The 19,339-nt window shown below is 41.2% G+C and overlaps 3 protein-coding genes across 5 annotated transcripts; 2 read left to right on the top strand and 1 right to left on the bottom strand.

The window, feature by feature from the left end:
* Positions 1-330: 330 nt before the first annotated feature.
* anp32b (acidic (leucine-rich) nuclear phosphoprotein 32 family, member B) lies at positions 331-6,004 on the bottom strand. Its single transcript, XM_082535109.1, has 7 exons — positions 5,813-6,004; positions 3,276-3,425; positions 3,035-3,157; positions 2,525-2,717; positions 2,046-2,170; positions 1,887-1,953; positions 331-1,033 (listed from the first exon to the last, which is right to left on the bottom strand). Exons 1-7 carry the CDS (start codon positions 5,864-5,866, stop codon positions 951-953), a joined length of 795 nt encoding a protein of 264 aa, XP_082391235.1. The 5' UTR covers positions 5,867-6,004; the 3' UTR covers positions 331-950.
* Positions 6,005-6,228: 224 nt separating this feature from the next.
* Positions 6,229-10,166, top strand: hemgn (hemogen). Of its 3 annotated transcripts, none has more exons than XM_082535107.1 (5): positions 6,229-6,409; positions 8,182-8,253; positions 8,566-8,656; positions 9,033-9,580; positions 9,688-10,166. In XM_082535107.1, the coding sequence occupies exons 2-5, from the start codon at positions 8,190-8,192 to the stop codon at positions 9,792-9,794; spliced, it is 810 nt and encodes a 269-aa protein (XP_082391233.1). In that variant the 5' UTR covers positions 6,229-6,409; positions 8,182-8,189; the 3' UTR covers positions 9,795-10,166. The 3 variants fall into 3 exon arrangements, with proteins under 3 accessions (XP_082391233.1, XP_082391232.1, XP_082391234.1); XM_082535106.1 differs by having other exon boundaries at positions 8,179-8,253; XM_082535108.1 differs by lacking the exon at positions 6,229-6,409 and having other exon boundaries at positions 6,531-8,253; positions 8,566-8,644.
* A 2,064-nt stretch (positions 10,167-12,230) lies between these two features.
* On the top strand, positions 12,231-19,331 carry trmo (tRNA methyltransferase O). Its single transcript, XM_082538038.1, has 6 exons — positions 12,231-12,607; positions 12,779-12,924; positions 14,620-14,794; positions 14,943-15,100; positions 15,335-15,919; positions 17,113-19,331. The coding sequence occupies exons 1-6, from the start codon at positions 12,519-12,521 to the stop codon at positions 17,346-17,348; spliced, it is 1,389 nt and encodes a 462-aa protein (XP_082394164.1). The 5' UTR covers positions 12,231-12,518; the 3' UTR covers positions 17,349-19,331.
* The last annotated feature ends 8 nt before the right edge of the window (positions 19,332-19,339 follow it).

The raw sequence follows: 19,339 nt of genomic DNA, 5'->3' as shown, positions 1-19,339 counted from the left end.
GCCTCACCAAAATTGGATAGAAGAAGTAGGGTCAGGATTTGTCATAAACAACGATGAAAGCATAAATTTATCCTGTATTGTTTCAGTGATTCAGTGAAACAATAGTGCCAGAGTTATTTTGGTACAGCAACTGTATACCATCATGTCAATATTGACCAAAATCTTTGAGGAATGTTTCTAGCATCTTGTTGAATCTGTGTTGCAAAAAATTAATGCAGTTCTGATGGCAAAATGGGGTCAAACCCAGTACTACCCAGTGCTGAGAAGAGTTATCCTTCCATCCTCTTGAAATAATTTGGGGACAGAGGAGCATGAAGAAAGAAAAGCACAAAATGTTAACATTTTATTTACAAAGTTGTTTTTTTGTCATACAGAAAGTAAAAATGTAGCTACAACCTTGATTTGTGCAACAGGCAGCCACACTAAAAATCATGGCTCGCTGGTTGCACAGCTGCTATAGCAATAATTTTATTGGGAAAAATAAGGAACGGAGAAAAAAAAAATTAAAAGACAAAAGAGAAATAATAAACCCAACAACAAAAATTATTCATCCAACAAAATATTAAAAGCACAGACCCAAAACTAGATACCAGTCCCAAAGTCCTCACACGGGAATACATAAAGAGGGATCGACAGTGAAATTGTGGAATGCTGAGTGGTGGGCTGCCTGAGAACCTCGGGGGCCGTGAGTGGGGTGAGGTGGAGGGTGTTGGGTGGCTCTCAGTTCCATGGGGGGCAGGGGGAGAAAAAAAAAAAAAAAAGAGGGGGTGGGGGGCAGCTCCACTCGGCCCACCCATTCGGTACAGTCTAGCCCCATAAAAAGAGCTCAGCGCTGGGGAGGGGGGTTGACGTGGATTACAAAGGCGGTGTGAGTTGTAGGAGGGTGGACGTTCGGGTTTGTGGGGGAGAGGAGGGGTAACTCGGTAGGCTCTCGTTTTCAACTTTAGCTCTTAGTCGTCGTCCTCGTCATCGTCCTCGTCGTCCTCATCCTCTGGGTCTCGCTTTCTCTTCTCGCCTTTGCCGGTTTCTGCTTCTGAAGGTAAAGAAGAAAACTGTTGTGACAAGGAGCCAAAACTACACAAATTCTTGCATCTGCAAGCATGAATACAGTAATCCTCCACCCATTTTAAACAGATTCAATCTCTGCATTTATCACACTCTGTGGGAGTCGCTTAATAATGGTCGCTATCACATTGCTGTCCCTACATGTTATAACGATGCGTGATTACGAGCACAAAATAAAGCGGAAGAAATGCATCTTCAGTCACGCCCTCGTGCAAGATTTTGTTCTTAGTTAAGTGACTAACATTCTCACATCACATGTTATTTGGGATTGACTGAGCACTACTGTTATTTTAGTTATAAAGATAAATGTCAGTAACAGGTGATCACTAAAGCAGTAATCTCTAAACAGATGCAACATCAAGAAGACAAGATAGATCTATTTTCTGTGTACCAGGTGAAGGGTTCCCACATTGCTGACGGAGTCGTGAAGAACTTTGGGGACTGCCCTACATGGTGTAACAGCTGGTGTTGTATCACTTGACAACTCAAGTCAAGTCATGCATGTAAATATGTTTCAAGTGTTTTTCAATTCTTTGTTTCAAAATTGATTGACATTTTTGGAACATTTCTGATGTTTTTAATGCTTTCTAACAGTTGGGTATGATCTATAAGTTAATAATTTTCCATTGTTTTATGCACTTTTCCAAGACATAAGTCTATTTTATTTCCATCTTACAGAACAAAGAAAAACAACAAGTTGTCTCACCCCTGAATTAAGTCTCAGTCTTGAGTTGTGCAGACATATCGAGAGACTTCGACTGACTCTTGTAGTGATGTTTGAGCCAAAATTGTGAGTAAATTTACTTTAAGAAGTTACATACCATCTTCATCTTCATCCTCGTCTTCATCCTCTTCATCTACTTCTCCATCCTGACCAAAGTCTTCCTCCTATGTGAACAACATTTTACACGTTAAAAAAAATGAGACCGTGCATCAACCCGCTTTAACGACAGCTCCACCAAGCTCGTTTCACTTTTCACCTCATCTTCACCACTGCCTTCCTCGTCATCCTCCTCTCCTTCTACCTCCTCTTCGTCCTCCTCATCGTCCTCTTCCTCATCGAAGTCCTCCTCCTCTCCGTCCTCGTCTTCTTCCTCCTCTCCTTCTGCGACACAAAAGTGAAAAGGAACAATCAGTCGACCGCAAAGTGAGAGCGTGCGGAGGCTAATCGCGACGATCGCTTTCACATTTTCACTTTACAGAAATGAGAGAGCGATTGCCGTTACTCAGCCGTGGAGCCGTTTCTAAATAAGCTACTGCGGTGCACGCATTTTTCATAATGAGCGAACATGTCACCAGAGCAATGGCATGAATGATCGAGGAGTCTTTAATTGTTCTTGAACAACAATGGGACGTTTCAACACAGAGGTAAAACCTCATTTACGGTCTGTTCGTTGGATTTGACAACCAAAAAAAATACCTGCTCTTATTTTTACTACAGCAAAGCACAACTTCATACCTTCATCTTCATCATCGTCTACACCGTCTCCGTCCACCTCTCCATCAGAGTCTGAGGCTTCCCTGTCCTCCATGTCATAACCATCCAGGTAGGTGAGCTGGGGCAGCAGCTTGAACACGCTCTCTCTGTAGTCGTTCAGGTTTGTCACTTCACAGTTGAACAGGTCCAAACTCTTCAGGTTGTCCAGCTTTTTCTGTTGGCAAGAAGGGAAGAGAAATGCTGTGATGAGACTGTCGCTGAAATGTGGTAGTAATGGTACTAGGCTCCAGTTTACATGTGACAATGAGATAATGTGAGACGACAGAGATCCGTCTGTCTGAAGTTTGCGAGACCATTAATTACTGAATGGGTTATCCCTTAAAATACCTTTGGCTATGAGTGGAGTAATCAAAACAAAGCTGCTGAAACCTCACTTCCCAAAATGATTATGATGAACACTGCATTAGCTGGTTTACTATTTGTGAAGTGTGTAGCATGTAAATGACCCCCAAAACACATGTGAACACATACCAATGGTTCCAATGTGCTGATGTCTTTCAATTTGTTGCCACTCAGGTTTAGATGTGTGAGGTTGGGTAGTTTTTCTGCTAAAACATCAAGCCCGCCGCTGATCCTGTTGTCGCTGAACTCCAGCTGAATGAATGACAGTAAAAAGAGAGATTAGTCCAGATGGTTCTTTGCACATTTTATTTCCCCCCCTCCTTTCTTTTTTGTCATGAATATATGAGAATGAATAATCACTCCCGCTTACCTTTTTCAGTTTTCCTAGTTTGGGCAGATTAGAGACTGAGATTAAGCCGACGTTTATCAAACTGAGGAACTCCAGGTTGACAAATTCAGCTGTGAGACCTTCGATTTTTCCTTCAACTGATCGACAATTGTCCAGGACAAGTTCTCGTACCTGAGATTGAAAAAACAAACAAATAGTATTCTTTTAAAATTACCTGTACTTTTTAATGCATTTGCAAGTACTACAACTACTTGCAAAACTTTTAGAACTTACGTGTATTTTAAAACAGACCAAATGTTAAATATTCCAAAATACATTTTGCAAATATTATTAATTTTTTCCAAACAAAATCATTAAGAAAGGCGTTCGGGGAACAGAGCAACCCTAACGTATTAATAATCAGTGGGTGGTGGTGTTTGTAAAATGGCCCTTCACTTTGTGTAAAATGATTACAGGCGTTTTATAGTTGCTTAAAATATTAGAAAAAACAACTCTGAAGGCGGAGTTACTTTGACTCCGTTAAAGCTCACACTGGTTGCGCAAGTCATTGTTAAACGTTACCAAAAAAGTTCTTGTCAAGCGTCAAAGACAGCCGTTTCTCGATTAAAAACACCAAAATGGATACTCAGTCTCTATCTAAAAACACTTTGCTATCACTGTGTGCTTCGTTTAACCGACCGCTACAGGTCGTCTATTGATTTCTTTGAAACGAGGAAGAGCAAAGCAGCGGCTTCCCATGGCCTGCTGATGCAGTCACTAATGACAAATGCAATGATTTTGTGAGCTAGCTCGCTACAGGCTAGCCATTGCCCCTTTTAAACGCTGCCGTGCCGTAGAGGAGCAGCTAGAGAGGTCTGTCTGCCCGCCATTAGCCAACCCAACAGCAACGGAAAGGATTGCGAATACACCCTTAGTAAAGAGATTCTTTTTTTCTTTCGTTAAACCAGCTTTCATGGGGGAAGTGGAATATTCCTTGTCGTCGAGCAAACGACCGATATTGGCAGTTTGTTAGAGGGTACAGCATCGCTTTCAGGTCGAAGTGGCGAAGGAAATATATTGAGAACGGAAATTTAGTAAAAAACAAAGATGGAGACAGTTCCTTTCTCCCAGAGCTTCAAAGACGACAGAATGACAACATGGCGATTCCTGAGCTACAGTATGCAGTCCTCCGAACGCTTCAATGGCGGAAAGTGCTATTAAGAATGAGCAATAAGCGTTATTTACATATAACCGAAAGTGGTTTTTCGGTGTTAAATTGATTTTATTTCGTGCATGATACGAGGGGGAACGCCGAGCGGGGAGCTTTTGGCTGCCCACGCATGAAGCGCGGTGCGCCGGATCTCCGTGTCATTCGAGCAGCCTGGCTCGGTCAATGAAGCCGCTGGCCAACACATGCATCTGTGTGGTAGCAAGCGCCAAGTTTAACAATAGTAACGATTACTGGAGCACATTGTAGTCGTGTTTGGTGTTTTTACTTTACAACTGGATAGATTTTGTTGTCTTTGACCGGTAGCGAGAAGGGGGTAATATGGCGGGAACCTAATACCAAGTTAGCTGGCTGGTAGTCTGAATGGTTCTGAAACCCCGGACCATCAGGCTTCATTCAATAAGCATGCGAATCTTCATCGTCGTCGTCTTTAAGACGATGCACGGATGATAAGTGATACTATAGCTTGGTGCACAACTAGAGAAGAATTAATGAGGGAATTAATGGATGTACACTCCCTTTAAAAACTTACAGATTGCAACGTGTCTTTAAACAAATCAGCACCAACAGCAGCGGTTGGCTGTTTGTTGAGTGTCTCCCGGCTCTAAGGTTTTGGAGTTGCGGTGTATTTTCACCATTAGCGGTTTAAGGTACGGATGACTCGTGAACCAAGTGTTTTTTGTTGTCGCTGCCTGAATCTTTGTGGCCGTTTGATGTAGACGTATACTCCACAGAAATGTGAACATACGACTCGTGATCTGCGACGGCCCGTTTAACGTTTACAAAACTCGTTTGTTGTTCAGCACCAGAGTTTAAAGTAATTTTGCAATTATTACACAAAAAAGCTCCTCGTTTTTTTAAGCAGTTATGCTAGCAGCAAACATGGCTTCCAAGGTCTGTATAAAATATACCGCTCTGTGAATGCCGAACGCAGCACAGTAAACTGCTTTCTCCTCATATAGGCGCAAAAAGAAGTTTACTAATTGTGCTACAACGGTGGAGTGGAGCTGAATCGTGTGTGTGCACCATTGACCAGGGAGGCTGCGAAACGGTTAAAGCACTGCAATAATGCCAGCAAGCTGGGGGGAATCGCCGTTTCAAAGTAACGACTGAATATAGCTTTTCTCGTCTCGTTGCCCCTATACGCCCAATCCTAACCAGCATAAAGGCTCTGGCTTGTTATGCGACTGTTTTCCGCCCCGTTATAAATGAGAAACACAATCTAAAGCCCATGTGGTCACCATTACGTTAGCCACACAGGGTCACTCGCAAAGCAAAAAAAGTAGCAAGCTAGGCTAGCAGGGGCTAGCCTGAAAACTAAGGGTTGGTTTTAAAAAAAAGCACGACTCACATCAGACGGTGTCCTGTTTCTTAGCTCCAAGTGGATCCTCTTTTTCATGTCCATTTTGCCCTATGAAAGTTAAACTTTTCTCCTCGGGGTTTTGCTGGGATCTTCAGTCCAAAGGCAGAGATGCCCTAATGGAGGGAGAATATAGGACTGTATAATGAACTGAGCCAAACGCTAAGTTAGTCGGAGAGAGGGGAAACCATGGAGGGAAACGGGACTGAAACAAAATATATGCTCAACAGCGCCATCTGCGTCCAGAAACGCCCATCGCCTCTAAAAAAAAAAAGGCATTGCAGTCACAAAACATGACGCTGCCCCGAAACGGTGCTATGGTGCAATTTATTTTGTGCAAGGAAATTACTGTACTGTGTCGTTCAGTGAAGACGGCGGGGTTTTTCTTTGAGAAGTCGGTTTTATTCAGCGAAGGATGTGCACGAACAGACGCGTGTAGCGTATGCAAAACAAATAAGCAACCAAGCAATTAAACGGCGATAAAGTAGGTCACATGGTGAACTTTGTTATTCTTCATTTAAAAGTGTCACAGGAAATCTCGAATGCATTACTGCTTTATAGTCAACAGACAAGCAGTGTAATTATGAGGTAACTATCATAACGTATGCCTGTTTAAAAAATGTATATGTGTGTGTTGGGTCTTGTGAATGTTCGATACTTTTTTACATTGTAATAAAACAAAAAATAATTGTGTTGTTTCTTGGCTACTAAATGGCTCATTCCTACCCCCAACCGCTAAAAAGTAGGGCTATATGTGGTTTGCCTTAAAGAGAGCATTGTATATACACATATGGACGGGTAGGGTACCCCACACAACCCCTCCTCTTTACTTCCTGACACTCTCCAGCGTTGAAGTAGAAAATCTACTATGGTTGTAGTTTTTTCTGTTTTATTCTAAATTAATCAGTGAATAAGCTTTAATACTATAAATGCATATCAAATTATAGCCTGTTTTAAGTCTAGTAAATATAACAAATGTATAAATGTTAGCAAGATGTGTTTGCATAGTGTGCTGAGGGGAACCAATGCAAATACCCTAACTCTGGCCACATGCTTGTTAAAGGCACAGTGTATATATACACACAGACACTGTTTTTAAATCAGTGTTTGGTAGTTGAGAAGCAATGCCAGAAGATGGCACTGTAATATCTACACTGACATTCCTCACATTTCATTGTGCAACAGTGGGGCTGTGTGTGAATGACAGCCCTGTCTGCTTTTGGCTGTAACAGTAATGCTGGAGGGGGTTTATTAATGTGTCAGTTGGAGTTTTATTAGCTGAGGAGCTAACTATGTGCAGTTTGGGATCTTTTGAACTGCTGGAACTATGCTGGAAGGTTTGGATGATTGTGTTTTGTGATTTTAATTCGAGTGTGTGAAAACCAATACTTAAACATATATGTTTTCACTCACTTCTTAGCACTCATAGCTTCCACCAGTGCAGAATGTCTGTATAGATTCTCTTCATATGACGTTGAAAAGTGAGTGCATTACGAGCACCTTCATGCAGAAATCAGTACATTTAGAAAGAGAGCTTTCAACATTTCCCTCCACAGTGCTGGGAGCAATTGGCAGTTGAGTGTTATTTACTCTACTGGATAGCTCTTTTCTCCCTCTCTCTCTCTCTGAGTGTCTCAAACACACACACACACACACACACACACACACACACATACATCAGGGCTCAATGTGTTGTTAGAAGATTACGAACGCAACCCAACCGAGCAACTTGCCATCTGAGCGATAAGATGGGTATATGCCCCAACTGTGGACGAAGACAGGAATTTTGTTTGGTCCGTAGTGTGGTTTACCTACCAAAAAGGCATATTTCTTATGATTTGTGGATTAATATTATGAATTTTCTACAGAAATATTTTGAGCTTTTGTGTTTTTTCTTGATATCATATTCAAAACTTAATAACTTCACATGTATTGGACCCCTAATTGAGAAACTGTCCAAAAAAGTCTTGCTCTTGTTAAGCTACAGCAGTGCCTTTAGATCAGCTGCTGAAGAGCTCTAGTACAACATATATATTTGTTACCCTCTCTCTCTCTCACTCACACACACACACACACACACACACACACACACACACACACACACACACACACACACACACACACACACACACACACACACACAACCTGCTGTTGTCTTCCCCGCTCTGTCTGTCAGTTTTGTGCCAACTCCTCCAGCTTTACAAATATGATAAGACCAAAGTTGCAAGAACTCTCCCTGCACTGTGGTAATGGTTAACCAGATAATTCGTCTAGGGGTGGGAATAGAAAACTGTCAGAAGTTATTCTGTCGTCTTTTTTGCGCTTGCCCGCCTTCAATGAGTTGAATTCATTCATAGCAGGACTCAGAATGGAGGACACGTCGCAACAAGAGAAACAAGAGTTGGAATATAAAAATCCAAATGAGGAGGAAGGTAGGATTTCTTTAAAGATTAATCTCTACTTTGGAAATTGGCTGCTCGAGCATTTCCACACCAAAATGCTGAAGGAGCTGGTTATGTCTTTGCATACACTGCAATCCTATTGGTTAACTCAGATACAGACCTTTGATCAACATTTAGGTAATATCACAAATCTGTCTGTTTTCAAAGTTTGCCAGTGTGTAGCTAGGAGAAGAAAGTCTACATTGTCACGAGTCAAGCACATTACCCAGTCATGCAGTTTGTCTTTGAATTTCTAATGCACCATATGAAAATGATTTCTGTGCACGGCTCTTTGTTTCAAAGGTGGGATCCGTCGCCGATTGCGAGACAGGGACCTTCTCAGGAAGAGAAAGGCCGAAGCAGAAGAGAAGGAAACTAACCAGTGGGTTTTTGGGTAAATTTGTAGTAAAAGCACAGACAGTGTTAGCGCTGCTGCCTATGTTTACCTCTATGCTCTTGGAGAAATCTACAAATTTCAGCACTTAAGTGCAGTAGAAGAAAGTGGTGGTCCTAGCCAGAAAAGTTTAGTAGCCCGCGTTGAAACACTGTACAGTACAGTACATGCTGAAAACACTATCAGCACTCTGGCTGCTTATCACTCCTCTGGTTTATATTGAATATGGAGCAAGAGGAAAGCAAAGGTTGCTCTGCTTTTTCTATTGACGCCACAGATCTGGGTCAAGGACTTTGTACTATTAGCTTTGCAAAACTGTCACAAAGACCTGTTTCAATGTCCACTGTTGTTTAAGTTAATTGCGGTGCTCTCTCAGGGTGGAGAGCCAACGGAAAAGATCAAGAGCTGAGGACAAGAGTGGTGCAAAGAAGAGAGGGAGGCCCAGGAAGACTGAACCCACACCGCAGCTGTCTGCTGTTCAGGAAGAAGTTGAAGCACTTCAGGAAACTCCTGCAGTCGTGGTGGTACCTGAACCCGCTGTGGTCATTCAGGACCAAATAACCGGCTCTCTGCCTCCGCTGTTTGGGCTGGAATCACAACCAGCTTCAATCCTTGCTGCTCCTGCTCCTGCAGCAGTGTTCGAGTTTGTGCAGAATTCTGCTCCTGCTTCGACTCTGGCTTTTGCTGCTCCAGTTCCCGTCCAAGATTCAGCTCCTGCTCCAGATGCCGTCTTAGTCCCAGCTCAGTCCCTAGACTCTGTTCCAGCTGTAACTCCTGCTCCTCCCTCAGCTCCTCCCCAAGTGGAGACCCTCTATACAGAGTCACAAGGCAAGGAGGCCCCAGGCCAAGTCCTGATTGAGGACTTAGGCCCAGATGAGGAGGAGGACGTCTCTCCATCACAAGGCAACAAACGCGCTAATGAAGGTTTGTATGTTGTAAAAATACACTAAAACAATACTTTGAAACATTGTCTGGTTCGAAAGGTTTAATAATTATTAAATTATCTGTCTTTTTTTTTTTTTTTTTTTTAGATTTGAGTGAAACACTTTCGATCAACGTGCCTGAACAAAATAACGTGTACTCAGTTCCAACTGTCTCTGCTCAGCCTATGGCTCAGGAATATTTTCCAGGAAATTAACTGCAACTTTTTTTCTGAAATGCACTGTTAAGATATTGCTTTATATATACAAAGCCTCGTCACAGTTGGTTTCTGTTTTCTTCTTTTTCTGTGTAGTGTGCACACACAGGATGAGGCAAGTCATTGCTTATTTGAAAGATGTATGAATTCAAACCAAAGCTGTATGCTTATTTATTTTGGTTGTGCTTCACTGCAAAGCTTATGATCTTTTTTTTTATATACTTTCAATTTAGTATGCAACCAGTTTCACTGGCCTTTATTTAAAAGTTAATGGTATAAATCGCTGGTAATTATGTATTCTTAATTGTGGATTTATTTTTACAGAATTTTGTAAAAGTTACTATTCATCTAATAAAAGTCATTTCTGCATCATTTAACAGTAGTCGTTATTATAGGAGTCATCGACTGAGAAAGACATCCACATGCAGTTAGAATTAACTCGATTTTCATTAAATGAAATAATTATGTACCATTTTGTTCACATATGACATCTCTCCTCTCTGGTGAGTGAAATTAAATGATGTTTGGTCTACAGTTTGAACAGCATATCTGTAGATTTAATCTGTGGCTTATCTGTTGAGACACGTGTAGTGAAACATTTAGCCCTATCTGCAAGTGGCTACTGGTAGTGCTTATAATTTACTCATTTGTACTACATAAAGAGATGGAAAAGGTACTCGTAAAAGCTGTAATAACTGATTAATTAGAAAAATGACAGAAAAGGTCGAAAGATGCGCTACTGGATTGAATGACTATGGAGGCCATTTGAGTAAATGGAACTCACTGTGTTGTTCAATAAACCAGGTTGAGATGATCTGAGCTTTGTGAGATTATGATATCCTACTGGAGGTAGCCAACAGAAGATGGGTACAGTGTAGTCATAAAGGGGTCGACATGGTCAGCAGCAGTAGTTGGGTAGGCTGTATAGATGATGCTCAGTTGACCAAATTGTATGAAAAATATCCTCCACACCATTAAACCACAAACATCCTGAATCACTGATACAAGGTAGGATGGATCCAAATTCTGGCCCTAACATCTAAATGTTGCAGAAGTAATTGAGACTCATCAGATCAGGCAACATTTTCCCCAATTTTTCATAGTGCTGAATGAGTGTATGTAGTGAAGAGTTTTAATATTCGACAACAGTGTTCAACAATCCAGGTTGAGATGATCTGAGCTTTGTGACCTGGTATGATTTACTTTTGTAAATCAGCTGATTTAAGGATGCAACAAAAAAATAAAAAAATTGACAGGTTGATTCTGTTCATCTGGACGTCGTGTTTTCAGTTGGAGAAATGTTTTGTCTCTCATCCAAGTGACTTCTTCAGTCTCTGAAAACTTCTCCCACTGAAAACACGACGTCCAGATGAACAGAATCAACTTGTTGGGATTTCTCTTCCTGGATGATTGAGCATGCATCAAGACATTTTCACTAATGATTAACTATCGCCTTATTTGTTGCAAATTGTAGCCTCAGCCATTTGTTCTTAACTTAGATGTGGTCTTCCGCTGCTGTAGCCTATAGTTCAAGGTTCAAGAAATGCTTTTCTGCATATCTTGTTTGTAACCAGTGGTTATTTGTTGCCTTGTTGACTTCCTATATGCTCCTCTGGACATTCTGCCATCAATAAGGCATATCCTACACTGGATAGTGTGGTGGTAAGACCACACATCTTTGGAGCTGAGGTCGCAAGTTTGATTCCCTCCCAGTGTCTAGTAAGGGTCCTCGCTAGGCCCCCCATGTCAAACACCAAGCCCTGGAATGGCGCGGCTATGTCTCCAGCCTGTCCACAGCTCGGACACGACACATTTCCCTGTACTCTGTATGATTGTGTATGCGACCAATAAAGCTAGTTTTGTTTAAACTACCACTCATTTGGACCATTCTCTTTAAAACACCAAATCGTCTGGCACCAAAAGTCACTCTTAGATCAACTTTCTTTCTAATTCTTATGCTTAGTTTGAACTTCAGCAGGTCATCTTATTCACATCTGCATGCCCAATGGACTGAGTTGCTGCCAAGTTGAACAAGTATATCTAAGAAAGTGATCAGTGACTGTACATATGTTAGTGTAATATTAATATACAAGTCTTTAGTTAGTGATTTCGAAAGATTCATTAGTGCTTAAGCTGCAATGATCCCCTGTAGGTGTTGAGGGGAGGTTAACTTCAAATACCTAAAATTACAATACATTGTTGTTGTTTTTTTTATTGTGTACAGCCAAACCTGTTGAACAACTAGTCCATTCAGGGCTAGACAAATGCAGGATATGCACATGTACCAATAAAGACAACACAACTGAGTATATACGACATTACATTGATTTCGTTTGTGCTATGGTTTGCCAATATTTATTTATTTAAAAAGCAGACTGTAAACGTGTCTTTGCTGCCCCCTGTTGGTAGAAAACATTCCTTCATCATGGCGTGTTTTGTGCAGCACATGTAACTACACATTATTTTTAAATGATGGACGGGTAATTTAAGCGAAACGGCAGCAAAAATAATCCCAAACCAACGAACCCACAGCAATGACAGACTTACAGAGGGGATTCAGAGGAGCCGACCTGTTTCAGTTTAACGCGTGCAGCACTCTTGGTTGGCCAACAATAAAGTCTAGCATGCACTTCCGCGTTGACAAAGTCTCTCCGGTCTCAGGAGCAACAACAGCCGCTAAAAGCTCACCGTTTCAGAGCTGTCTTTTGTCTTTGTGTTAGTAAGATGAGTCCGCTGTGTGAGTGCTGCTCCGAGCACATGGATAAACTGAACCAGCAGGTTTCTGTGATGCGAAAAGAAATCAAGAACCTGAGGTATGTAGGTTTTGCACCGCCACGTGTTTTTCTCACGAGAGACTTCTTGCTATTTCAAGAACTAAACAAATTAAACGCCGTGTGCTGTTTTGCATTGGCCTTTTTTATTTTTAGTATTTTTCAGGGTTCCCATTATTATTACACGCTCATTCTCAACATCTTGTCTAACAGGCAGACGCTAGACAGTGCAATTAGAGCTCATCGCAAACAGCTGCTGGCGGTTCAGGCTGCTGTGTCGAAGATTGGACTCAGCGAAGAAGTTAAAGCTCCAGCACCTACACCACCTTCACCACCGTCGCCAGCAGGATTAGAGCGAGGTAGCTACCACCAGCGTCACAAACATTTGTAATTACAAAAACTAAGCCCTCCCTCCACCAAAAAAAAAGTAACACAGCCCGCAACTAAGGGCGCAATTTCCCTGCAATTAAATGGAATTTCAGTGTATTTTACTTGAAATTACAATCTAAATATATTTACCTACAAATACTTAAAGGTAGTACACTAGAATAAGAGACTGAGATGTTTTTACAGGAAAACAGTGATTTATATTATAAATAAATATTTAATATATATATATATGTATGCTGTACCTTTTGTGTTGCAGGCTGTATTGTGGAGTGATTAAAACTTGCTTAACTTCCAGGTATTTTACAGGAAAGAAGATGCAAGTTATACTGTAATCAGTTATAATTATGACATAACTATTTTTAGTGTGTCATTACCTTTTAATTTTGTAGCTAGCCGATATTTTTCCACTTTACATTGTAATTTTTACATCTTTATTGTTTATGTTGTTATTTAATATTCATCATGTTGATGTGCATGATGGTTTTTCTATTATTTAATTGTCCTTTTTTACTTTGTGCTGTACAAACTTGCAATATAATATGTGTCTCCTTTGCTGTAAAATACTCTTGCTGGGTAAGGTTAAGCCACTCCATTGTACAGCCTGTACTTACGCATTTCTAACATTTACTTACATTATAAATATTTCTTTGTTTTCTATTAAACCCCCCCAAACCACTGACTTGTTACCCACTTGTTTTTGTGTGCTTACCTTTAAGTATTTGTAGGTAAATATAATTACACTGTAATGTCAAATAAAATACCTAAAAGTTTCATTTAACCACAGAAGAATTACGCCTTTAGTGATGTGCTGTGCTATAAAGTGTGACCAAAAGAGGAAGAAAAAAATAAACCCTAAAACAAAGAGCACTACTCAGGAAGGCTTTATTTTGCTTTAAATTTCTGTTTATAACAATACGTCAATTATACCTACCAAAATAACACTTTTGGCTCAGAGATGTTCAGCGTGCAGAGTCAGCTAATGAGTGAAACTCATGGCACTTTTTCTTTTTATTGGCTTATGTATTTGGGTAATCATTTCCCACACAGCAACCAATACTTGAAACTATGTGATTAAGCCTGTGCTGTAAACTTAAATTTCACTGACCCTGCATTGAATAGTGATTCTTGATCGGTTTTGCACCATTGGTTAATATTGTAATAAAGCTGAAATCGTGAACAAAGGCAGAATAATACCAGCAAGAGTGAATGGTTTGGAGACGGGGGCACTGATTTTCACTGTGACTGATTATCACCACACTGTCAGGTTTCATCAGGAATTTAAATTTGCTCCAACATTAATTTAGCCTTAAAATTTAAGTTTTAACCGTGATGATGACTCAGATGAAAAGTCAGCATTGTTTCAGTGTCGTTTTGCTAACAGGGTTGGTCATGTATCCTCTAAAATGTGACCAAAATAGAAAGAAGGAAACCATGTTGACATCTTCAGAGTATTTGTTTTGCTCTAAAGCCAAAGACTTGAATTGTCTGTCATCAAGTCCGTAACTAATTTAATCATATATATATATATGTATATATATATTTTTTTAAATAAATAACAAAACACACTTGTGGAATAAAAGTGAGTGCAAAGGATAAATTGGAGGCCAAGTTAGACACAGTGTCTGTGTTACAAAACCTGACCCTAATATTCTTATCATTTGCAGGGGACATCCAAACGGTCCCAATTGGTTACATTAGTTCCTGTTTTTCTGTGAAGAACGGGACTCCCCGGCAGCCCACTATTTGTGGCCCTTCAAGGGCAGAACTTCGAATTCAGCCGAGTGTCTTCAACAACCCGGAGCACGCTCTGGTGGGCCTGGAGCAATACTCCCATGTTTGGTAGGTTTCGTGTGTGTGTTTGTGTACAACACGTTACCAAATATTGTTACCCAACTCGCAAGATATTTTTTTACTCATTTTAACTAAGCATGTACACGTAAACACTATTTCCCATCATCTGCCTTTCTTTGTCATCTGGCCTCTGCAGGATAATTTTTCTCTTCCACAAAAACGGCCACCTGAGCTACAAAGCCAAAGTGAGGCCGCCCAGGCTGAACGGGCAGAGAGTCGGTGTGTACTCGACACGCAGTCCTCATCGACCGAATGCGTTGGGCCTAACACTGGCAAAGCTCGACAAAATACACGGTCAGTGTCACTAAACACGTGTGTGTGTACTGATCTGAGCTGAGTTATTTCTCTGAGGGAGCTGCACTGATTTGTTGCTTGAACCCTGTCTGAAGCACAGGGTAATTTTCCACTTGTACTAATAGTTACACTTGTTAAATCTCACTATTTTAAGCAGACTCTGGTTAAACTCTGACCTAGTTTTGTTGATGTTTTAGCTGTATATGAATATGAATGCATTTCTTTATTTTCTAGGTGATACTCTACACCTGTCAGACATTGATATGATTGCAGGCACCCCAGTCCTGGACATCAAACCCTATATCCCAGAGTATGACTCCCCCGACACCCGGAGGAGCTATGAGGAGGACTCAGAGCCCTGTAATTCAAACACTGACCAAATGAATGACGACAAGAGAAACCGCACTAACCTCCCTGAAGGATCAGACATAGATGTGCAGTTAAACACAGAAGATCGAGGAGCAGCGAGTGATTATGTGGGGAATCTCCTCCCAGAAGAAAAAACGAATACTAACGCAACAGGTTCATCTCATATCAGTGCTCAGTTTTCTCTGTCCAAAGACCTCAGTAATGTGCTGGAGGAGGTCAAGGCTTTTGTGAACCAAGACGTTTTCTTAAGTTCTGAGAGTAAGAACCGAGGTTCAGACTCTCCTAAAACTAAACCACCTTTGTTGGAAGTAGACCATCCCTGCTACGGAGAGGAAGCCTACACTACGATCGCAGGCTGGATCAGAGAGCCTCCTGTCGCAAGTCTGGATGTGCGATTCAGCCTTCACGCGGAGAGGGAGCTGGCAGAATTCATCCCTGCACACCTGTCAGGTAAGATGACTGAGATCATGGGAGATGCAGCGCACCTGGAAAGTATTCGCAGCGCTTCACTGTTTTCATATTTTGTTACAGACTTATTATAAAATTGATTCAATTCAGTTTTCACCTGAAAATTGTACACACAATACCCTGTGATGACAAAGGGATAAACGTTGGCTTGCAATTCATTAAATTAATTCAGAAATTAACTACATTTATTAAAAATAAAAAACAAAAGTGTTCATAAGTATTCATAGCCTTTACTCAATACTTTGTCGAAGCACCTTTGGCAGCTTCGGGTCTTTTTGAGTATGATGCTACATGATTGGTACAACTATTTGGGGACAGTTTCTTCCAGTTCTTCTTTGCAGTGCCCCACAAGCTCTGTCAGGTTGAATGGAGAGTGACGGTGCACAAGGTCTGAGAGTCTTTTAGGCATCTTTGGGCAACTCCATGTGGGCTGTCATCAGCCTTTGAAGACTGGCTTCCCTTTGGACACTCCACCATATAAGTCTCATGCTGCAGAAATGTCTGTCCTTTTGGAAAGTTCTCCTCTCTCCACAGAGCAACACTGGAGCTCTGTAGGAGTGACAGTCAGGTTCTTGGACACCTCCCTGACTAAGGCCCTTCTGCTCTGATTACCCAGGAAGGCCGTGCGGTCAGCTGTAGGAAGGGTGGTTCCACACTTCTTCCATTTACGCATAATGAGCTCACTGTGCTCACTGGAACCTTTTAATGCTGCAGAAATCTTTCTGTGGCTTGGTTTGTGCTCTGACATCCACCAACAACTATAGTACCTTACGGCATGTGGACAGGTGTGTGCCTTTCTAAATCATATCCAGTCAAGCTGTAGAAACATCTGACAGATGATCAGTGGAATCTGAGGTTAATTTTGAGTTTCATGGCAAAGGCTGTGATAACTTATGTACATGCTATATATTTGTTTTTTATTTTTCAAGCATTTTGTTTCACTTGGTCATCATGGTGGTTTGTGTGTAGAATTTTGAGTTGGAAATGAATTTAATCCATTTTGGAATAAGCCTGTAAGATGACACAATGTGGAACAAGTGAAGCGCTGTGAATACTTTCCAGATGCACTGTATGTTTGTCTCCATAAGGGGGCACTGTTGTATCAGTAATTAATGTGAAAGCCTTCATTCATATGTGAGCAGAGAGACTGAAAAACAAACTTGTGTAACACACAGGACTGTCTGAAAGCCACAGACCCCAGTTTAAGTTTCTGCGCAGTACAGAGGAGGCAGTCGCTGCCATCAGAGGGGTCCTGTCAGCAGACCCCCGATCCGTCTACAGGAGGACTCGCTGCAAGGACAGACTCTTTTTCTTCACCCTTGACACGGCTGACATTACCTGCTGGTTTGGACAAGGCTTTGCAGAGGTGCTGCAGGTAAAACCTGTAGAGCCGCACATTGCTTCAGTATGAGAAACTTTTTCATTGATGGATTTTGAGCTGAAGAGAGGAGCCTTTCATGTGACACAAAAACACCCTCTTGTTTGTTCCTTTCTTTTTGGTATTTCAATCTAAATTCTTTGCTGGCAAACTTTTATTTGTAAATCATATTGGCTTACTTAAAATCAGACAGAAGAATAATGAGGCATTGTATATTCAAAGTTGTATTGGATAATTAAATAAGATATTTATTTAAAAAACAAATGCCCCTTTTTTTCTGTTTGTCTTTAAAAAGTATTTACAAATTTGGAAAAAAATGTAAGTAGTTGCACAAACAGAGTTTAATTTCTTTTCTTTCTTCTTTTTGCAAACGGTTAGCCTTGGAGTGGGTTAGCTGCTAGCTCTTCTTGTTTTCTCGAGAGACAGTCCTTTAATTTATGTGTTATTAGGATACATCAGTGGAAAGGAGGCTGTGTTGTTTTATAATTGTCTTTGGGCAATGAAACGGGCCACAGAGCCTCATAAGATTCATAAACACTCTCAAGAAGGCCCTCGTGGGACAGGAAGAGTCAACAAATGATTCAACAGAAAGATTCATGACTTAATCAGTGAGCAAGGACAGTAGAAGCACAGTAGGAAAAAGGGTCCATGGCTCTTTAGATGATGTGGAGGGACCCCACTTTAGTCTGACCACTGACATCTTGTAATGTCATGATTTATTTGTTCCTCCCTTTCATCAGGCTTCTATTACCTCCCCCCTAATTGATCTGTTCCTGCTTCTCTGTACTTTATTATCCCCTTAGCTTCTTGCTAAGTATTTATAAAAGTGTGTATTTTACATTGTAGATTCACACAATAATCTCAAGACACTTCTGATCTTTCAGTGCCATTTTGACAGACTTTTCCAATATTGTATAATACAGATATAAGAGAGGAAAAAAAACACACTGCATGAAAGTGATTTGTGGTGTTTTATGCAGAGCTGTGTGAGGGCACTTGAGTTCATGGTGGAATGACTTCAGCTGAAAAATGTGAAACACTGAAAATCTAGGCCATCCATCAGGCAGTTGTAGGGAGAAGATGCAAACTCCACACAGAAATGCCCAGGCCATGTGGTGCATTCAAACACTACTGGAACAATTATCATATTTATTTTCTGCAGTCACCACATCATAAAAGTTGCATGTATAACATCACCAATCAAATATGAGAAAGACACTTAAAATGTGACTTTATCCCAAAATAAGGCTTTAAAAACATTTGTCTGCTTGATGCATGTTATTAACTGTATTTAAAGCAAAAATGTTATTGTGGCAGGGTGTGGTTTGTGGCTCAGCTGCAGGGGAGGGGTGGAGAAGGGGGTTCAGGGTGCCGTGTCAGAGGAGGCTGACACACACCTGAGCTCCATCAACTGATCACGTCTCCCCTGTAAAAGATGTGCCAGGACCTGAGGTGTATGGTTGTGTGTGCTACAAGCAGGGCAGCTGGAAAGTTGCCAAGTGAAAAACCAGCGCAAATAAAAAAACCTATAAAACGCTGTTGGTGTTGGGGCCGTCATTTTCACTGCATTACAGGTGACTCCACTCATCCCTCCAATAACTTCTTCAGCTTGCTGCCATCAGGAAGGAGACTGAAGAGCCTCCGGGCTGCGACACAGCTTCGTCCATCGGGCTGTCAGGATGCTGAATTCACTCCATGCTCTCACATACACGAACTCCAGACCTGCATTCACCTCTTCCCTCTGAACCCTCCACCCCCAAACCACCACCATTGCCTTTTCACTGACTGCGCCCCCCAGCCCCCCGAAACTTACCCACAATCACTATGATTGTGTTGCACACTGCTGTTTATATAAGATTGTATTGTATTGCATTGTGTTGTACATAAGACTGCTATTTTATTTTTATCTTTATATTGTTTTAGTGTACACTGAGGGCCATGGGAACATTGCAGTTTCAGATTCCTTTGTATGACTGTACATATGGTCTTTGACAATAAAGCTTATTTTGACTCTGACTGCAGAG

The sequence above is a fragment of the Aulonocara stuartgranti genome (genome assembly GCF_965226115.1).
Source record: "Aulonocara stuartgranti genome assembly, chromosome: 6".
Classification (NCBI taxonomy): Eukaryota; Metazoa; Chordata; class Actinopteri; order Cichliformes; family Cichlidae; genus Aulonocara; species Aulonocara stuartgranti.
This window is presented reverse-complemented; position numbering and strand designations above follow the sequence as displayed.

Excerpts from the sequence above, each read along its gene's own strand:
- anp32b (XM_082535109.1), bottom strand. The coding sequence starts at position 5,866 with ATGGACATGAAAAAGAGGATCCACTTGGAGCTAAGAAACAGGACACCG. Across the intron at positions 1,954-2,045 it reads AAGGCAGTGGTGAAGATGAG|GAGGAAGACTTTGGTCAGGA; the intron begins GTGAAAAGTGAA and ends TTGTTCACATAG. Across the intron at positions 1,034-1,886 it reads CGAGGATGAAGATGAAGATG|AAGCAGAAACCGGCAAAGGC; the intron begins GTATGTAACTTC and ends CTTTACCTTCAG.
- hemgn (XM_082535107.1), top strand. The coding sequence starts at position 8,190 with ATGGAGGACACGTCGCAACAAGAGAAACAAGAGTTGGAATATAAAAAT. Across the intron at positions 8,657-9,032 it reads ACTAACCAGTGGGTTTTTGG|GGTGGAGAGCCAACGGAAAA; the intron begins GTAAATTTGTAG and ends GTGCTCTCTCAG. Across the intron at positions 9,581-9,687 it reads CAACAAACGCGCTAATGAAG|ATTTGAGTGAAACACTTTCG; the intron begins GTTTGTATGTTG and ends TTTTTTTTTTAG.
- trmo (XM_082538038.1), top strand. The coding sequence starts at position 12,519 with ATGAGTCCGCTGTGTGAGTGCTGCTCCGAGCACATGGATAAACTGAAC. Across the intron at positions 15,101-15,334 it reads AAAGCTCGACAAAATACACG|GTGATACTCTACACCTGTCA; the intron begins GTCAGTGTCACT and ends TTTATTTTCTAG. Across the intron at positions 15,920-17,112 it reads CATCCCTGCACACCTGTCAG|GACTGTCTGAAAGCCACAGA; the intron begins GTAAGATGACTG and ends TGTAACACACAG.